General features: G+C 31.7%; 2 protein-coding genes across 2 annotated transcripts in view; both read right to left on the bottom strand.

Moving 5' to 3' along the window:
- Positions 1–1862: 1862 nt before the first annotated feature.
- LOC108576847 (cytochrome P450 6a2-like) lies at positions 1863–12431 on the bottom strand. The gene is made up of 7 exons (XM_017939910.1): positions 12380–12431; positions 7399–7799; positions 4921–5446; positions 3713–3934; positions 3205–3456; positions 2279–2449; positions 1863–2116 (listed from the first exon to the last, which is right to left on the bottom strand). The coding sequence occupies exons 2-6, from the start codon at positions 7732–7734 to the stop codon at positions 2280–2282; spliced, it is 1506 nt and encodes a 501-aa protein (XP_017795399.1). The 5' UTR covers positions 7735–7799; positions 12380–12431; the 3' UTR covers positions 1863–2116; position 2279.
- A 2734-nt stretch (positions 12432–15165) lies between these two features.
- Positions 15166–17794, bottom strand: part of LOC108576846 (cytochrome P450 6a2-like) — a 5394-nt gene continuing 2765 nt past the window's right edge. The window contains exons 3-5 of the mRNA XM_017939909.1: positions 16333–16554; positions 15545–15796; positions 15166–15344 (exon numbers count right to left, since the gene is read on the bottom strand). Coding sequence (XP_017795398.1) covers positions 15166–15344; positions 15545–15796; positions 16333–16554 — 653 coding nt within the window. The remainder of the gene's footprint in view (positions 15345–15544; positions 15797–16332; positions 16555–17794) is intronic.

The raw sequence follows: 17794 nt of genomic DNA, 5'->3' as shown, positions 1-17794 counted from the left end.
TCAGAATCATTCATATCAGAATCTTCTGAATGTATCGAATAATCCGATAGAGAGTCAATATATTCATTAATAATTTCACTCATATTATATGGGTAAAAAGGTACAGAATAATAAGACTTGTTATACTGTTCAAGCAAAAGCGTAAGCGTACGAAAGATATGTAAACCTGCATTTCCCGAGGATGTTTTTAAAGCCATATTGCCAATTTATGGAGATCTAAGCAACGAAGATTTACTCACACGTTGCATCGGCGGATACTAATCTGGAAAATAGCTCCAAGAACAGGCTTTAAACCATTGCTATCATTTATGGCTCAATTGAGCATACAAGTTGGAGAGCGCGCAGAGGAGGACGAACGGCGGTTGCACGATGCTGATGTCGACGCAAAAAGAAGATCTAAAGAGAGCCGAATTAACAGAAGAATTGCTGAACAGCAACAGGCTGATATCGATGAAGCTTTAGAGACATCTTATTACGCTACTGGAAATTTTTAAGCGAGATACGTAGTAGTTATTGTACTCAAAAGTCTTTCGAAACTTTAAACGCGTTTTTCTTGAAATCATATTTTCTCATCATTTTGCAGCCATTGCGAAAAAACGGAGGTTCAAGTCGATTTGAAAAAAATTGAGCAAATGTAAAACATGCCTAGTTAAGGCCTGAACCTATGCATAAGTTCATAAAAACTCTTGTCTTGACAAAAATAAAATAAAATAGCTCTGTTGCTTAATAAAAAATTACGTTTTTCCCGTTTTACAGCTGCCATTTTTATAATCTTGATCTTTTTTCTTTCTAACAGGTTCAGTGCAGAATGGGGAGACCCATAGAGGGAGAATTTCACAAAGAACATTTCATAATTCTATTTTTTACGGCAAGGATCATTGCAAAACCGCAGCGGCTTCAGGCATAATGCGTACGTATTGGACGACAGTAGCATTGTTATATACATGTATATATTATTAACAAAAATTTTTTTTACGCTTTATAGTATTAATAAGTTGTAAGGCGCCGTGCGACGCGCCTAGGTAACGACTGCGAGACACGAGCCGCCAGGGGGCCCTAGACAAGGAGCAGCGCAGGCTGTACCCCCACCCCACGGCTTGCAGGGCCCTAACGGCCGAAGAGCCATACAAAAACGGGAAAAATGGCAGCGGTCCACACAATATCGTATATAGTCATCAACGAGTGAACCGACGTCAACGGTCACTCTCAAGTGTCGTCCGCACCCTTGAGTGACGCGCAGGTAATAAATCCGGGCAGCGCTTCGTCGGTAACAAACAATACCAGAGTGGAGACCAAAAACACGAGAAGTTAAAATATAACAAACAGATGTGGTCGAGAGCCATGAAAGGAAAAGCATGGAATTTCTAAATAAACGTTAAAGTGCTCGATGGTCTCCCAAACCTACAACTGCTGCGAAGGACCGAGTAATTTCCAAACCGTGCCTGGAAAACGCAATAAATACACTAGGACGACTAAACAGTGACGCTTCACTAATTTTACGATCTCACTATATCGATTTCACCGACTGTACGAGATAAGCTGTTGGCCGTCTTGTCCTGCCCTCTATTGGCTGATGTCAGCAAAGTTGCTCGGTCACAGGGATATCTTTAATTGTTAATAACTGACAAACCAAGCTTCAAACACAATTTTTTTATTTTTTATTTTCTTCTTTTGGTTTGTAGAATCACCCTTAAAATTTTTGATCAATTGTTGCTAGACACAGTATATTTTGATTGGCTATGGTATGTGGAAGTACATGTATTACTAAAAGTCCATTTAAAATTTATTTGACATAAATTTATTTAGTAAATTTCTTTAAATAGTAAATGTAGAGCAATTTTGCAATTACATTTTCTGACCGCTATAAGTATTAAATAAGAGTAAATAAGATATTTATATACAATTCATGTTCTGTAGCATTACACGTTGGATTATTATATACGTTGTATCATTTAGAATTGATAAAGGAGTTTTGCAATACATGCAACAAAGAAAGGAAAACATTAATTGCTGCATTTGCAAATAATAATTCGATGTTGCCTCACCTAGAGTTCCTTTAATTTAAGGAAAGATATATGTATAGTGTAACATTGTCATCAACTATTACATTCGGTATCTATAAAATAATGCAATATAAAGAAATTTATCAGTACGAAATAGCTATGTAGGTACAAATACAAAAGAAAATTATCGACAGAGGATAAGAAAGAATTATTATTTCAGCGATAAAAATAATCATCTTCTATTAACATCTGTAAAAATTATAAAATCTTCTTACTCTAGCTTTCTACTTTTGTTATTTTCAAATATATTCCCCCTTTCGGTGCCAGCAAGAAAGCAGTCGGATCAATTACGTATGGAATCATAGTTTTTTCACAAACTTCAACTTTATGATTACGAAGTATTTTTATAAGGCCAACTTTGGATTGATATACTGCAAATCGTGCGCCTGAAATGTATAATTTTCGTACAGTATTATCGAAATTAACATTTGTAACAAATTTATTTAAGATAGATATAAAATTTATATAGTTATAGCTATAATAAAAGCTTTAATGTATTGGGTAATGAACCTGTAAAAGAAGTAAAGCTGCATCCACATTATACAGGATGAGGCACTTAACTTGACGACTTCAAATTATGTACTCGTAAATTACTTGCTATATAAGAAAATGTCTCATTGTCAAAAAAAAGTTACACGGTATCAAAGGGGACATATAAGACACTTGTCAAAATAAATTTTCCTTCATTAATCTTTCTATAATACTTATTTCACTATTTGCATCAATTGTCCAACTTTATTAATTTTTTGTACTCAAGGTCACGTGAAGGTCATAGATTCATCTTGATCTCAGCTATTACGTAACGATGATGAAAATATATAACCCCATTTTAAAAAAAAACCTTCGATGACCTTAAAATCTAAAAAGAAAGAAGGAAAAATATTTTTTTGTCTATCATAATATTTACCCCTTCGAACTAAAAGTACAGTTTTCCTCTGTGACATTTTCTCCTATCATAAAAAATAAACGAGATATTTAACCTGCCCTAAAAGTACAGTTTTCCTCTGTGACATTTTCTCCTATCATAAAAAATAAACGAGATATTTAACGTGCCCAAATTAGATGGGACACCCTGTATAAAGTATTTAAATGTTTCACTGTGAGAAAATATGTGCAACTTATTTGCAAAGTGCAAACATACCAACGCAATTCCTCGGTCCGTCACCGAAAGGTAAATAGTGCATTGGATGTCTTTTTACAACGGCGTCATCGCTGAATCTTTCGGGGATGAAAGCGTCGGGATTTGCGTAAATATTAGGATCGCGATGAATCGCAAACAGCGGTATCCATATAAATGTTTTCGCTGGTATTGTAACCTTTGTACCATCGAAAGTATAATTACATATTGATTTCCTTATCAACATCGGTCCAGGTGGATACTTTCTTAATGTTTCTAAAAGAGTAACGTTTTAAGTGAATAATTAGCAACTGTTGGTTTAATAGCATTGCTGTACTTATATGGAATACTAATTAAATATATATATCGATATGCATAATATATTTATTAGAATCAATTTTATAAAAGTGTAATTTTTTAATTTCAACAGAATTGAAAAAGATGAACGATAGTTTTTTTTTTTATTTGTATTGATTAATCTAAAATAAGTAAAATTTATTTATTTTACCATTTAAGAATCATTGATACGCACCTCGAAATATTAGATCCAGATATGTCATATCTTTTATTCCTTCGAATTTTAGTTCACCATTATTTTGATTATAATGTCTTCTGATTTCTTCCCGTAATTTCTCTTGAATGTTGGGATTCAGAGCTAATTCATAAAGAGCGTTGCTCATCGCCGTGGAAGAAGTTTCAAATCCGGCAATGAAGAAAACGAAAGCTTGTGCAGTTAGCAGAGTATCCGTTAGCTCTGTAAAACACAATTAAAGATGAATATAAATAAATGCGTGCTGTTTCCTAAAGTTGAAATCGTACATTTCACTTTTACTTCCGTACATATTTTTTTTAATTATTCCAGTTAAACAAAGAACTCGCAATTCAATAAACTTATCTATTAAAATTTTCGCTGAAGTACAAATAAATTGTTTCTGTACTTTTCATGAACTATTTCGTGATTGGTGGTAAAGTTGTACAGGGGGAATTGAAAAGAGATCAAAATTTATGTAAGTATACTTTTATGTTTCGAAATTAATTTGAAAAAAATAGTCTTAGTATGCACAAATTGTTTACTTTTTAATCGCAGCTATTTTTGATTCAGAAATTAATTAATTAATTAATTAATTCACAAGTCTGTCTCTCGCGTAGTATAAGTAAATAAGCGTGTTTGTAATTGAGGGGCATATATCACATCTATATGTAGGGAGTTCGTAGAAAATTTAAGGGGTGATTCTAAAAGCTAATATAAGACGAAAATGAAGAATAAAAAAATTGCGTTTGAGGTTTCGTTTTTTAGTTATTAACGTTTCAAAGTATCCCTGTAGCCGAGCAACCCTCCTTACTCCGAAGAATATAGGGCACTGCAAGACGCAGGGGGTACACCGATCCATAAAATCAACGACACTTTTAAGAAGTACATAGTACCTAAATAGTCCGTTTATGTTGTTAATAAAAAAGAAGTTTTTCATTTGTTCGTTTTTTCTTAGAGGGAGGGAGAGGTGTAACTTATTCATTGATTCACCTTCGTATGTAAATGCGTAACGCGAATTTTTAGAAACGAAAAATAATATAGCATAGAAAATTTTGAAACATGAATGCTTTGTCTGCAACGAAACAAATACGAGATAGAACATGGTTATTTAGAATTACCACGAAAATCGACTGTTAAATTTTCATATTTGTCCATCAGAGAACATTCTATGTTTAAAGTGAAATAATTTTAAATGGTAAGATACTTACCGACATTTTCCAATTTATCCGGATGATTCTTAAGCTCCATAAGCATGTTGACGAAGTCAGGCCTCACGAGGTGATTTTCGTTTCTGTATTTCATTGTGTCTACGATAAGTTTCGTGAAGAACGTTGTAATCTCTGTTGGCGATGTTACGTAGCTAAGTAAACTGAAAATCCATGGAAACGCTTGTCTAAGTCGGAATTTCAAGATTTGCTTGAAACCAGTTGCGAACACCTTTTTGCCAACTCGGCGAAATTCGCTTTCCTCGTCGGATAGGGCGTTTATTTCGATGCCAAAGGCGCAGCTACCGATCACATCTGTCGTATATTTCGCTGTTAATTCCCGGCATTCTATGGGCTCTCCTTTAGCCACTACCTTATCGAGATATTGCTCTAAATGTTCGGCGCATTCTAATATCAGAGGGAACATCTCTTTCAGTTTGCCAGACGTAAATACTGGCGAGAGTCTTGTTCTTAGCGGTCGCCATCTTTCTGTCTCCAAGTTGAACAGATGTGGAGATAATGGTTCCACCTATGATTATTTCGTAAATTAATTTTTTAAATCTAAGTTAAATTTTTCTTTATTTTCTTTAACAGATGTAAGTCTTACAAGGGAAAAACCATGAAGTGAACTCTCGGATTTTTATGAAACTCTGCAGATCGATAAAGAATCGAAAGTTGTACACCCACTTTCAATTCTAGACGTAGACACTCAACAGTTTAGAAGATATTTAACAATAAGCTAACCTAACCTAACTTTTGAAATAAGCGGCCAAGTCAAGCAGGTTAGGTTATACATTTTTTTTCCTGTTTACCTTATTTCTATTTAACTTCCGTACTAAGATTTTTTAATAACCTTTTTAATAGCCCCCACTATCGGCTGTAATTCAATCTTTCTTGTTAAATATCTCATAAACTATTGAGCATTTACGCCTGGAAGTGAATATGGCCGTGGAAATTTTCATTCGTTATTGACTTGCAAAATTTCATAAAAATCTTATGAACTTTACTTAGCTTATGAATTTCACTGTCATTTTTCTTTCACTTTACGTTTCACTTTTTTTGTACATTATTCGAACGAGTAAAGCTGTATATTTTCGCTTTATCTAAATAGATAAAAATTAGCTTGATTGAAAACAGTAACATATCAGGAATCTTTAGGTGAAAAAATTATTATATAGTCGTAAAAAACTTTAAAAAATATCAACATACAGCATTCGCTAATTTACAATTAGATTATACAGTGTTTGTTGTGAAATAGTGTATTATACAGGGTGATCCACGGTTTTCCCAACAAACTGTCGTGGTTTATTTGTTAGATAGAAATACGAAAAAAAGTGTTCTACAAAGTTCTGCAATAAACGTTTTATCATAGAGTTATAAATGAATAAATGTTGTACGCCTAAAATAGCTTAGGTTAGATAACCAAACGCAATTACTAAAATGCAGCAAAATTCTCAGGAACTTCGTAGTGTAATAAATTCCATACTGTATGGATGTCAAGCTTGTATTGTACGTAGTGTTGTTCGCATGACATTTAAAAATGAGAAATTAAAAATACTAAAGCAGTGTCTTTATCGTTGCTAGACAATAAACACTGTGTGGCTACGCAGACAAGATAAACACAATCAAACTTCCGCTGAAATAGCAAATCCGTTACTCACTATTTCACGTGTATAATATTTATTTGTTTACAACTTTGTAATAAAACGTTTATTGCAAACTTCGTGTAACATTTCTTGTTTATTTTTATCCAAAGAAAAAAATCACTGCAGTTTGTCGAGAAAATCCTGGGACACCCTGTATAAGGGTGTTACCAATAATTAATACAAAACAAGCAATTATTAACGAATTGATAAGAGATATTTATCGCCTAATATAACAATGTAAATTAATAGTTTTTTAAAAAAATGAAATATAGGTTATGTAGTTAAAACGGAAACTAACTTTTTGAGTTAAAATGAAAAATAAATTACAGTGAAATTAACCCCTTGACGCTCACATTTTTCTCAACTTGATGCGCCAAAAATGAGTTTTTTTAATTATTTTCTAGGCATATGGAAATAAGTTTCCCATTATTTATAGTGCCGTAACTTATGTTTTTGCTATAATAGGAAAGATAACGTAATGTGGAATGTGAAAAAGAATAATTTAAAAAAAATTGCACTTATTGGGCAATTATAATAATTATGCACGTGTAAAACACGGGCATGAGCATTGACGAGTTAAACAATCGTTGAGTTCAACAGAGTTTAAACATTGAACAATTTCATTTTGTAATTTTAAGATTTCAAGCCTAATCAGGTGTATATCACTGTGTAAATGTATCATTTTTCTACCGAATAGAGAAAGTAGACTAGGAATCTTCAACAAGATAAATGGCAGTATTTGATTGCACAGTGTGAAAAAGTATTAAATATGTTAATCTGTTAACTGTGGAAGACGAGTTTAAGATAGCATGGTTTTCCTTGCCCCGACGTTTACCTTTTCGTCAAAGGGAATTCCTCGATCACTGAACTTCGAAAAATCTCTTATCAAAACATCTTTGATCAATTCTGGATCGCGAATAATGAGCGCTGGTGTTCTTCTCGTGAATATTCCAATCATCGGCTCATCTTTGTACTCCTGGTAAAGATCCCTCAGAATATTGCTTAACGCCGTCCTCAATAACATCGCATCTTTGATGTTACCAAACACCGGTACAGGTTTCGGACCAGGAACTCCGCGGACTTTCCAAAAATCGAAGGTCGAAGTGAAATAGTAGTAAAGCGCCGCAATTAGCGCGACGATCCCGAAAACAATTTCTAAATAGCCCGCCATTATTCCTTGGTGTTCATAATTCGACGAAGAAGAAGGAGTGGTATTGGTTCATAGAACAAAGTTTTCTGCAAAGTGTTATTATTAATTGCATTTTCTTAGTAAATGCAGTAGTTTCAAGTAATCGTAGAAACTAATTATGTATAATTGTGTAAAAACTAGATATTGATGCTAGTTAACCCTTTAATCTACAATAACGTGTCAGACTCGTGGCAGAGATTCTGGTCAAGATGTGACAAAAATAGATACGTTAGTAAAAAAAATTCATTGTAATCCTAACTTTCGTTTTAATTTGTAAAATTAAGGATTCCTAAATATAATTAACCTGCAACAGATTAGCATTTGTTACTTGATACAGTACTAAAACATTAAATGGCTGACGCTTAGATGCATAGTCAGAAAAGAAATCATATGTCAAGGGGTTAAATAACAAACTCGAGCATATATCGAGTGAACAAATGAATAATTCAAACTTTTGTAAACAGTTGAAGAATTAATTTTGAAATCAGTCGATTCTCCCGCTTTTTCTGTTATTATGCAGTGTTGGCGTGTAGCTGTTAACAAATAACGATCAGTTTGGCGTAAAACTGAACATAACCTTAAAAAATATTCGGTTCCGTAGAGTCAATAATGGCGACGGATAAAGTGCATATCCGACATTTTATTCTTTATGAATTCCAATAAAGAAAAAATGCTACAAAAGCATGTGCATTATCTAAAGACACAGCATTTTTGTGATATGATAGATGGCTTAGAGTTACGGCTTATGGCTTAACGACGAATACTTTGAACAACTTGTTGAATTCTTTTTTTAAATAATCTTCGAATTTCGCTGAAAAATTTGGATTATTCATTTGTACACCTAATATTTTCTTTCGATATTTTTTTCTTAAATATTTAAAATTTCTTTCTATATAGGGTGTTCAGTGTGTACCGGTCGCCATGATTTTCGAGACATTTCCGATAGTCTGACAATAAAATGTTATAAACAAAAATTAATCGGTGCTCGATTGTTAACAAGTTGTAAAAATATTTTTTTTTGCAATAAAAAATCGTGCTAATTTTCACTTTTTTAAATGGTATCATACGACTTTTTCTATACGATATTGTAGGTGCAAAGATACTTTTGTTCAATAATTTGTTGAGAAAATCTATTTCAATGTTACGAGGGTCCTTATGAACGCGTAAGTCAAACATTAATGTTATTCAAGAATGCTTTATCACTGAATGTAAACAATAAACAGACTTATGCGACTAAGTGTGACTTACTAAAGCCAAAGTAAGTGCTCTGATAATCTTGTCTAATCGCCGCATGTACACAACTGGCAAGTTCAAGAAGCATTTAGTAAAAATGCGATTACACATCATGAAACGTTTTGTAAAAATACAATTACATATCATGAACAAAAGATCGAACGTCAGATTTTATTTAATGATACGTGTATATTTTTTATCTATAGAATAATGGAGCGTGACGGGACGTGTTTAACGATCTCATATGTTGCATAAGTTTATTGAAAAATGCGAAAATTAACTTTAATATCTAGAAATTAACTTTAATGACGCCGTATTGGCGTCAACGTATTGAATCTAAGTTCGAAAACCGGTTCTGTTGAAACATTTATGACACGTTTTATGCATCTGTGCTGCAACGATGTAATCATTGTATTGCAAACAGAGGAAGGCACTTTGAGTACTTAGTGTAGGTCAGTGATCGATATGTTTTCACATTGTACACAACTATCTATTTGTAATAAAGAAATGGAAGTGAAAACAGAAATATTTGAGACATAAGTGCACTTTTGTCACGTGATTTATGACCCACCCTGTATACACAGAGCGTTCGTCTATTTCTGGGAGAAAATTTAAGGGATGATTCTAGAAGTCAAAATAAAGAGAAAATCAAGAATAAAAAAATTGCGTTTGAGGCTTCGTTTTTCAGTTATTGACGTTTAAAAATATCCCTTTAGCCGGGCAAACCTCCCTACACCAAAGAATATAGGGCACGTCAAGACACAGGGGTTACAGTAATATCCAAAACCAACGACACGTGACCTGTAGGGAGGTTTACTCGGCTACACGGATATTTTTAAACGTTAATTACGAGGTACACTGTACCCCTTCACCTCTTTTAATTTCCCAAAAACAAGTTTTTCAATTCAACAATATAAGCATTTATTGATGAAAACAGGCCACCCTGTATATTTATACATTAATATACATCAATTGAAAATATTTCAAAAATAAAAGGTATTCTTTAATTCCTAGTTAAAGAAGGCTCGCGCTAGACCTTTCTTCATCCTTCCAACTTAACGGATCTTCTGTTCTACTTCCGTAACCTTGCGCAGGTCAGTAACCTGTCGTAACTGTGGCAATCAGGGCGGGCGAGTTGGATTTAAATTAGCAAGTGCAAAAAGCAAAAGCGTTAAATATTTTGCAATATAAAACAGCAGGAACGGGAAAAGGTAAGAAGAAGGAGAAAATTTTAAATGTGTTGCTGTTTAAAATAATCAAATTTTCAAGAATTTCTGCACGGTTTACTAAAATATTTGTTAGAAGCTAAGTTATAAGTTATGATCACTATTACAAATCATTAATAATATTATCATACTAACAATTGTCATATTGATAATAATATCAAAATTAATAATACGTTAGTCTATCAAATATAAACTTACAAGTGACAAAAATGTCAATCTAATACCTATTCAGTTCGATAATGGCAGAATCAAAATCTGAAGTGTATAAATGGTAAAAATTGTTTAACGGAATCCCGTAAAAAATTAAAATTTTGTTTCATGCTTGTCAACGAAAGATTAAAGATGGAAGATTTCGTACGTAATTGGATTCGTATTTGCTTCAAAACTTCTTATAAAATTGGAATCGAAAGTTTACCTTTTTGTGGTAAAAGTATATGTACATAACAGAGTCAAAAAGTTAGTTGCATTCGTCTATAAGAGATACATATATGTATATCGACGAAAGTCAGTCGCAACATTGCTTACACTTCCTTTCTGAAGTTATATTAATATTTACGACGTGGAAGAAACACTTTGTTTGTTATTAGTGGCAAAAATGTCACGTCAGTTGTAAATAGCTATGGAGGATCCTTTCCCCGGCCATAATTATAATTAATCTTAAGACGAAATAAATATGTCCGTTCAACTGAACAGTCTTCGTATTTCTACATTATACAATAAATTAATAATAACAATTTACATAGAAACGAACAAAAGGACCAACGAAGTACTAAATTCAAACTTTTAAAAAAACGCGCGCGCAACTGAGACGCAGGTGCGAACCGAAAACACTAAATGGCGTCCAAATTGGAAGTCCGCATAGTGACTCGTTTTTGTGGGCAAAAAACTGTAACGCCGCTAAAATTCATCGCCAGTTGAGCGAAGCGTACGGTGAAAATGCAATATCGCGTCAAGCGATTGTAAAATATTGCACTTTCTTCGAGAATGAGCGCACGAAGACGATTACCGGCAGAAAAGACCAATTTCGACGACGAATGACTATGAACGGAAATTTTTCGAAGAAGTATTCACTCTATTTTCGACGAAATATTACGAAACATATTTGAATCAATTTACGTAGAAAATTAGCTCTTACATTGTACCTTCAAATGAATAACAAAGTAAGTCCAAAGACGTATATTGAAATGTTAACGGACGCTATATAGAAAAATAATTTTCTCTTAGTTCACGTATATGTATTGATCTGATAAGGATTTCTGAGAACTGTTTCATTTATATTTGATTGATCACCGTTCCATGATATTAGATATCCAATATCTCTTTAATCTCTTATATTCCATTCATGCTTCTATCTTGACCTGAAGTGTGAATCTCTAACTATAGTGAACAAGACACTTTACTGCGTGTAATAATAGCTAATTAGATGTTGTGTCATATGTCATTAATTCGGTTAAATTATATAAACGAGGCAAAGAAAAATTTGATAGAAGTTCAACTAACTTTATTCTGCTGTATAAAATAAAGATATAAAAATAGTCGGATATTGTTCTATTGAATAAAAGAAATTTATTAATAATTTAATATTTGTGAATTGCTTGCATTATGATTACATGATTTTATTTACACAGAAGAAGCGCTAATTAATAAATGAAAATATGCAATAATTTATGCTTAAAAATAAACTAAATGCTATAGAAATATTAGAAATTAAAATATAATGCTGCATCACATTCCCTTTTGAGTAACCAAAAGCTAATTGAGTTCATATTCAAAACAATTTTCCATGCTCTAAGAGTACTATTCTCATATAAATTTATTAGTGTAAAAATGAATTATTTCATTTAAAGCATCTAAAGAAAATACACAATATTGAAATTTGAACGATCTGTTTAAACGAAGAATAAAAAGCAGTTTATGTAAAGAATAAATATCATAAATGATATGACTAGCAAGCCGATGTAATATGTGTACTAAAACCGATCATTAAACTGACACGTACCTACACACTGAACTGTCGCTATTCAGATGAAATTGCACGTCAAGGTCAGCAAGGCACAACGACACATAGTTCACACAGTCAGAAGAACTACTTATTCTAGCCAGTTAGTATGTACACTGTATAACTATTTTATTTACGTTAAGCACGTGACGAAACGCGAAATGCTTACAGATGTGTTGTTCTTGGAAAATAACGACACTCCTCTTGGCACGGCTTCCAACAGACTACTGTAGTATCTTTCTAACAGAATGCGTGTGTATATCAACTCTGACATACACATGAAAGACTCAGTCACAATGAGTTGCACGAATCATAGTTCCAAGAAACAATTATATTTGCGGCAAAGATAAGAAATAGATAATAAAAGAAACTGCAATGTTTTATGCAGCGGACGAGGTGTAGAATAGTCCTATCATCTAATATATTTTTTATCCCACGACGCGGGGGCTCTAGAGCCCGCTTACCATTCTTATGTCGTTTCCAATGTTACCGATTCAGCATAGAATAAAATTACGTTGGGAGTGGTTGGAATTAGAACTAAATGTAACAACGAAATTACAAATAAAGTATAGGACAGAATATCTTATAATCATGTACAAAGTATAGAATTCTATACTTTTAAATTAATAACATATAAGTACATTAGGTTGATCGGAAAGTTCTATCGTTTTATTTTCAAAGAAAGTAAACCAAGGTTTCTTCCAATACTATAAATCGTTTCCGTACTTATTATCTAACAAATCGTTTGATTGGTTCCTAGCTCATTAAGAACGAGTGGTTTTACATGTTGGCAATATTTATTTAGTGAGCGTCACTAAGTAGTAATCCGTGGGGAAGTATGATCAGTAGACAGTCTGAATTTGGCGCGTCTAAGTCCATGTCATGTGGAGTCATCTAACATATGGCCGTGTTCATATGGTACGGTAGCATTACAAATAAAGATCATTTTTTGTAGCTTTCGTCTGCCTAAATTCTGACGTCACAAAAATCATCGTTATGTTACTTCATTTTAATAACAAGGAACAAACTTTTTTTTTGTTTTTAATTAAGTTTAAAAATTTGAATTTTGGTTCTTTAAATAAGATACTCCACAGTGTGCCACGTAAAAGGAATTTCTATAAAAATGATGACACACATACTTTTTTTCAATTCTATGTTAAACATTTCCACCCAATCATCTAAATCGCAGTTAATTGTAAACGAATGAAAATTAATGTTCTGCATTACATTACGATTGTATTAGTGAAATATCTGTGTGACTCAGCAATAACTCTGGTACAGGATTCTGAGTTGCAGTACTCAAAGGGTTAAACCGCAGATAAAATAAGCGCACTTTTTATAATGCGTTTTAGGTTAATCATACTCCACTGTTTACGATAAACTTTACTTTAATAAACAAATAAAATAAATGAAAAAGAAATAAATTATTTACTAAAAAGTAAAACACGATGACAGTTTTAATGTATGCAATATGAAATATATTACCTGGATACAAGCTTTCCCGCGCAGAAATTCCTACTCCTTATATCACACTTATGTGACACGTGCAACGGAATTCAAGGGACTCGAAATATTGTCTCTTTCGCTATTTTCCCATCACTAATAACACAGCGCAAGTTCGAATCGATACAATAAATGCCAACGGGTTTCTAAAGTCGCTGGAACGTGTGATAAAAAAATGTGTACCTCGTCTGTGATTCGAATGTAGTGTTTTATAAAATTTAGTCAATTTAAATATGTTTATTAAGATTAGGAGGGAGTGTCGGCTTATGAATGAATTATTTGTGTTTGGGAGATAAACATTCTATAGAATTATGACGTGCAAAATTTATTGTAATATATATAAATAGGTGTAGTAATAGTACAAAATATTATAATGCAATTAGTAATATAGAGAATGTGTAATACTAAACAAAGAAAAAACAATAAATAATAATGCAAATGTAGTAGATTGATAGACAAAGTGTAGTTTAAAGCAACATTATAAAATTTGAGGTTGGGTTAAACTTCAAGGATCGTTTTCGTATAAATTGTTCTATCACGCAAAATAAATGAAACATTACTTCGTTATTTTTCGTATTTGTTACAACAAAAAACATTTCTTAATAGTAAAATATTAGAAACAATTCCTACAAGAACTCATAGTTTAGTCAACACTTTGAAATTACACAAATACATATCTATTGCTGTACAAGGTATTTTATAAGATTTTAAATATCATATGTTACAAAGGTTATTTACACATGTATTTATATGCATATTTTGTAAAACAATTCGACTATAGATAGTAGAACAACATAAAAAATATTTGCAAAAGAATAAAGTTCACAACAGTGATAATAGCAGTGTGTTTATTGATCAATTTAATATAACAAGTTAAAATAAAAATGAAACTGTACTGGAAATATGGCATAGTACAACAGCAACAGTGCATTGTTAATAAATATTTACATTGAACTTAATAATTAAAATTAACTCTTATTTAATAATGTTTCTAATTGTGTAACAGAAGAAACACTTTATGTGACAATAGTTGTAAATATGAGATATTTATTACATATGAAATATTGTTTTCATTGAAAGATGATGCATTATGTTATTTTTATAGGGTACCAGTTAATGAATGCTCAATCAAATTCTTATTTCAATATGACTTGTACATCATATATTAAGTAAAGTTAGATTTAAAACCTATTTCACAAAATTGGGATACTTCTGTTTTAAAGTAGAAAATTCAATTTATGTAGTTTGTAAGACTATTTCTGTTTGAGCAAATTCTGATTGATTGCAATATACTTGTATTGTGGTTGATAATTAAAAGTTCAAGGTCAGTCTTCCAGCATAATGTATTTGAAGTAAAAAATATCCATATACATACATTCATGCAACTATAAAGTTTTCGAAAGCTTGTTTTTTAAATTAATGTTTGTAAATATATAAAGTACTTCAGTAGTATTATGTTTCAATAGTATTAACTTTACTTATTTTCAAATGAATTCCTCCTTTTGGAGACAGTGTAAAGGCTATTGGATTACATTCATATGGAATTAATGTTTTTTCGCAAACATCGACTTTGAAGTTCTGTAACATCTTTATCAAACCCACTTTGGTTTGATAAATTGCAAAACGTGCTCCTGGAATAATAGTATTGAAAATAAAAACACTTATTTGTGTTAAAACATCCAAAATATAAATAATTCATCATAATATCGAGTTCTAATTTCTATTACAGTACAAATTTCAATATTTTATGTAGGACATAAAAACCTATTTAGGTTCTTGTAAAAGATAAGAAGATTATTTAAAAATATTTTAATATTTTTCTTTGTATTACCGATACAATTTCTTGGTCCATCACCAAAAGGCAGATAAGCCATAGGATGTCTTGCAGCTACTGCTTCCTCACTAAATCTTTCAGGGTTGAAAACTTCTGGATTTGGATAGATATTAGGATCCTTGTGAATTGCATACAGTGGAATAAACACTGCAGTACCTTTAGGAATTGATACTTTTGTATTTTTGAAGGTGTAATTAGTGTTGCATTTCCTTCTTAACTGTGTCCCTGGTGGGTACTTCCTTAGTGTTTCTGTTGAAATGGAAATAAATATAATTTCATAGACATTTTAAGAAATGAATTATAGTTATAGTTCCAAAGAATTTAGAATTCTACAATTTGAGTTTAGTTTTATAAATAGATTAGTATTTTTTCATATAGAAATTTTTAGATTTTTGGGATATGGAAATTTATCACATTCAATATCTTGCGAATTAGTATTAAGTTTAAAAGCTAATATTAAGTACTTCTTAGAAAAATCCATTTGTTTAAAAGATAATACATTTATAAAGATAAATGCTTTTTTATTCATTTTTCTTGTAAAATGTTAAGTCATTTTCTTCTAAATGGATAGATATAAATTTTTAACCAAAATATAAACTACAGATTAGTTGGAATTTTGACTTTCCATTATAATAGAAAATTATCATATTCGTAATATATTCATGTTCTGCACAAATGCAGCATTGGATCAATTGTGATTATGAAAGTTATAAACTTTTACAATTTTTTAAACAATTAAGCTATTAAGCAACTGAACAACTAGAATTTTTATGTTTAATAATCACCTTTAAATACTTTGTCTAAATATTTCATTTCTTTGATGTCTTCATACTTCAAACAACCATTATTTTTGGCACTGAACTCTCTCAGTTCTTCTCGTAGCTTGTCCTGTATTTCCGGGTTCAGAGCCATTTCGTAAAGAGCATGAGCAATTGTTGTTGAAGACGTTTCAAAGCCAGCCGCGAAAAAAACGAAAGCTTGTGCAGCGAGAAAGGTATCTGACCATTCTACAAAATGTCATAAAATTTATTAAACTAATTTCTAATAAATTATCCTTTTTGGTTTTTAAATTTATGGTCGAATATTAAGGTGTTAAGTTCTTTTTTCTAAAACTTTTCAATAGGTAGATATTTGAATTCTTAAACAAATTTTTTGTACATGCAAGTTTGACGATGTTTGGAGAAGATAAGCTCGTCCAAGACGGTCATCAATGTTGTATGAAACACGAAAGAATAAACGTCGTGAAATTTAAAACTTAGACTTTCTATATTTTAGAACCTTAGAAACACTTCTCCTTTAGACATAACCCTTTGTAGGCAATCTGGATCTTTGACCATATTCTCATATTTCTTCGAAATGTATCTTGATTTTTCTTGAAAAAAAGCTTTGAACATTTGACTTAATGAACAATTGTATAATGTAGCAGAGACTTTGATAAGTACTCCAGAATCTTTTCAGATTTCTTGAAAGCTTAAAACAGTAAAAAAAAATTAGACTTGGACATAAACAATCCAGTTTACCTACAGAGGGTTAAGTATAAACGTTCATTCTAATAGTTTTATTTAGAACAAGATACAGTGTAAAAGTAATACAAATATCAAATTGAAACTATACTAAAAAAGTTTAAGTAAGGTACCCAATCAATTTATTGATAGTTATTTATAATAATGTTAATATTAGCGAAGTAATAGTTCTTTATACAAGTAAGATAGGGACTGATATGACTCGCGAAATAACTTGATATGTTATCTTCACTGTAAATCCAACTTCCGTCCTATTTAACACGATTATAAAAATATGTATATTTACACATACAAGGTGGTCCACCTAACGTCTCTACCTCAATTACTTTCGTTATCAGTGTTTTATAGTGGTTCGACCAAAGTTTTCTCCGATGATCTTAGGTTTTTCCTGCCTTTTTTTTTTAAATAATTTTCTAAAGAGACGTTCACTTATTTTATGTATAACCCTAGTTTCTTTTGCTTATTAGTTAGCGGGCATTGAGACGAATTCAACGACCTTAGCATAATACATTTTTCTTATACATATAAAAATCGAGCGTTACTTTGGAAACTTATTTATAAAAAAGATAGAAAAAATTTAGGATCATCACCTTGAAGATCCCATGAAACCATATTTTTTATGACAAAAGGAATTTTAATTAGTCCACTAATAATGAAAACAATTGGAGTGATCACAATAGACGGGCCACCCGGTGTGTCTTAATTCTAACTGTCTGACAAGAAT

Source organism: Habropoda laboriosa, unplaced genomic scaffold (genome assembly GCF_001263275.1).
Source record: "Habropoda laboriosa isolate 0110345459 unplaced genomic scaffold, ASM126327v1 scaffold599, whole genome shotgun sequence".
Classification (NCBI taxonomy): domain Eukaryota; kingdom Metazoa; phylum Arthropoda; class Insecta; order Hymenoptera; family Apidae; genus Habropoda; species Habropoda laboriosa.
The sequence above is the reverse complement of the archived record's forward strand: the minus strand, read 5'-3'. Positions and strand labels throughout refer to the sequence as shown.

Excerpts from the sequence above, each read along its gene's own strand:
- LOC108576847 (XM_017939910.1), bottom strand. The coding sequence starts at position 7,734 with ATGGCGGGCTATTTAGAAATTGTTTTCGGGATCGTCGCGCTAATTGCG. Across the intron at positions 3,457-3,712 it reads TCTGGATCTAATATTTCGAG|AAACATTAAGAAAGTATCCA; the intron begins GTGCGTATCAAT and ends TTACTCTTTTAG. Across the intron at positions 2,450-3,204 it reads CGGACCGAGGAATTGCGTTG|GCGCACGATTTGCAGTATAT; the intron begins GTATGTTTGCAC and ends TATACATTTCAG.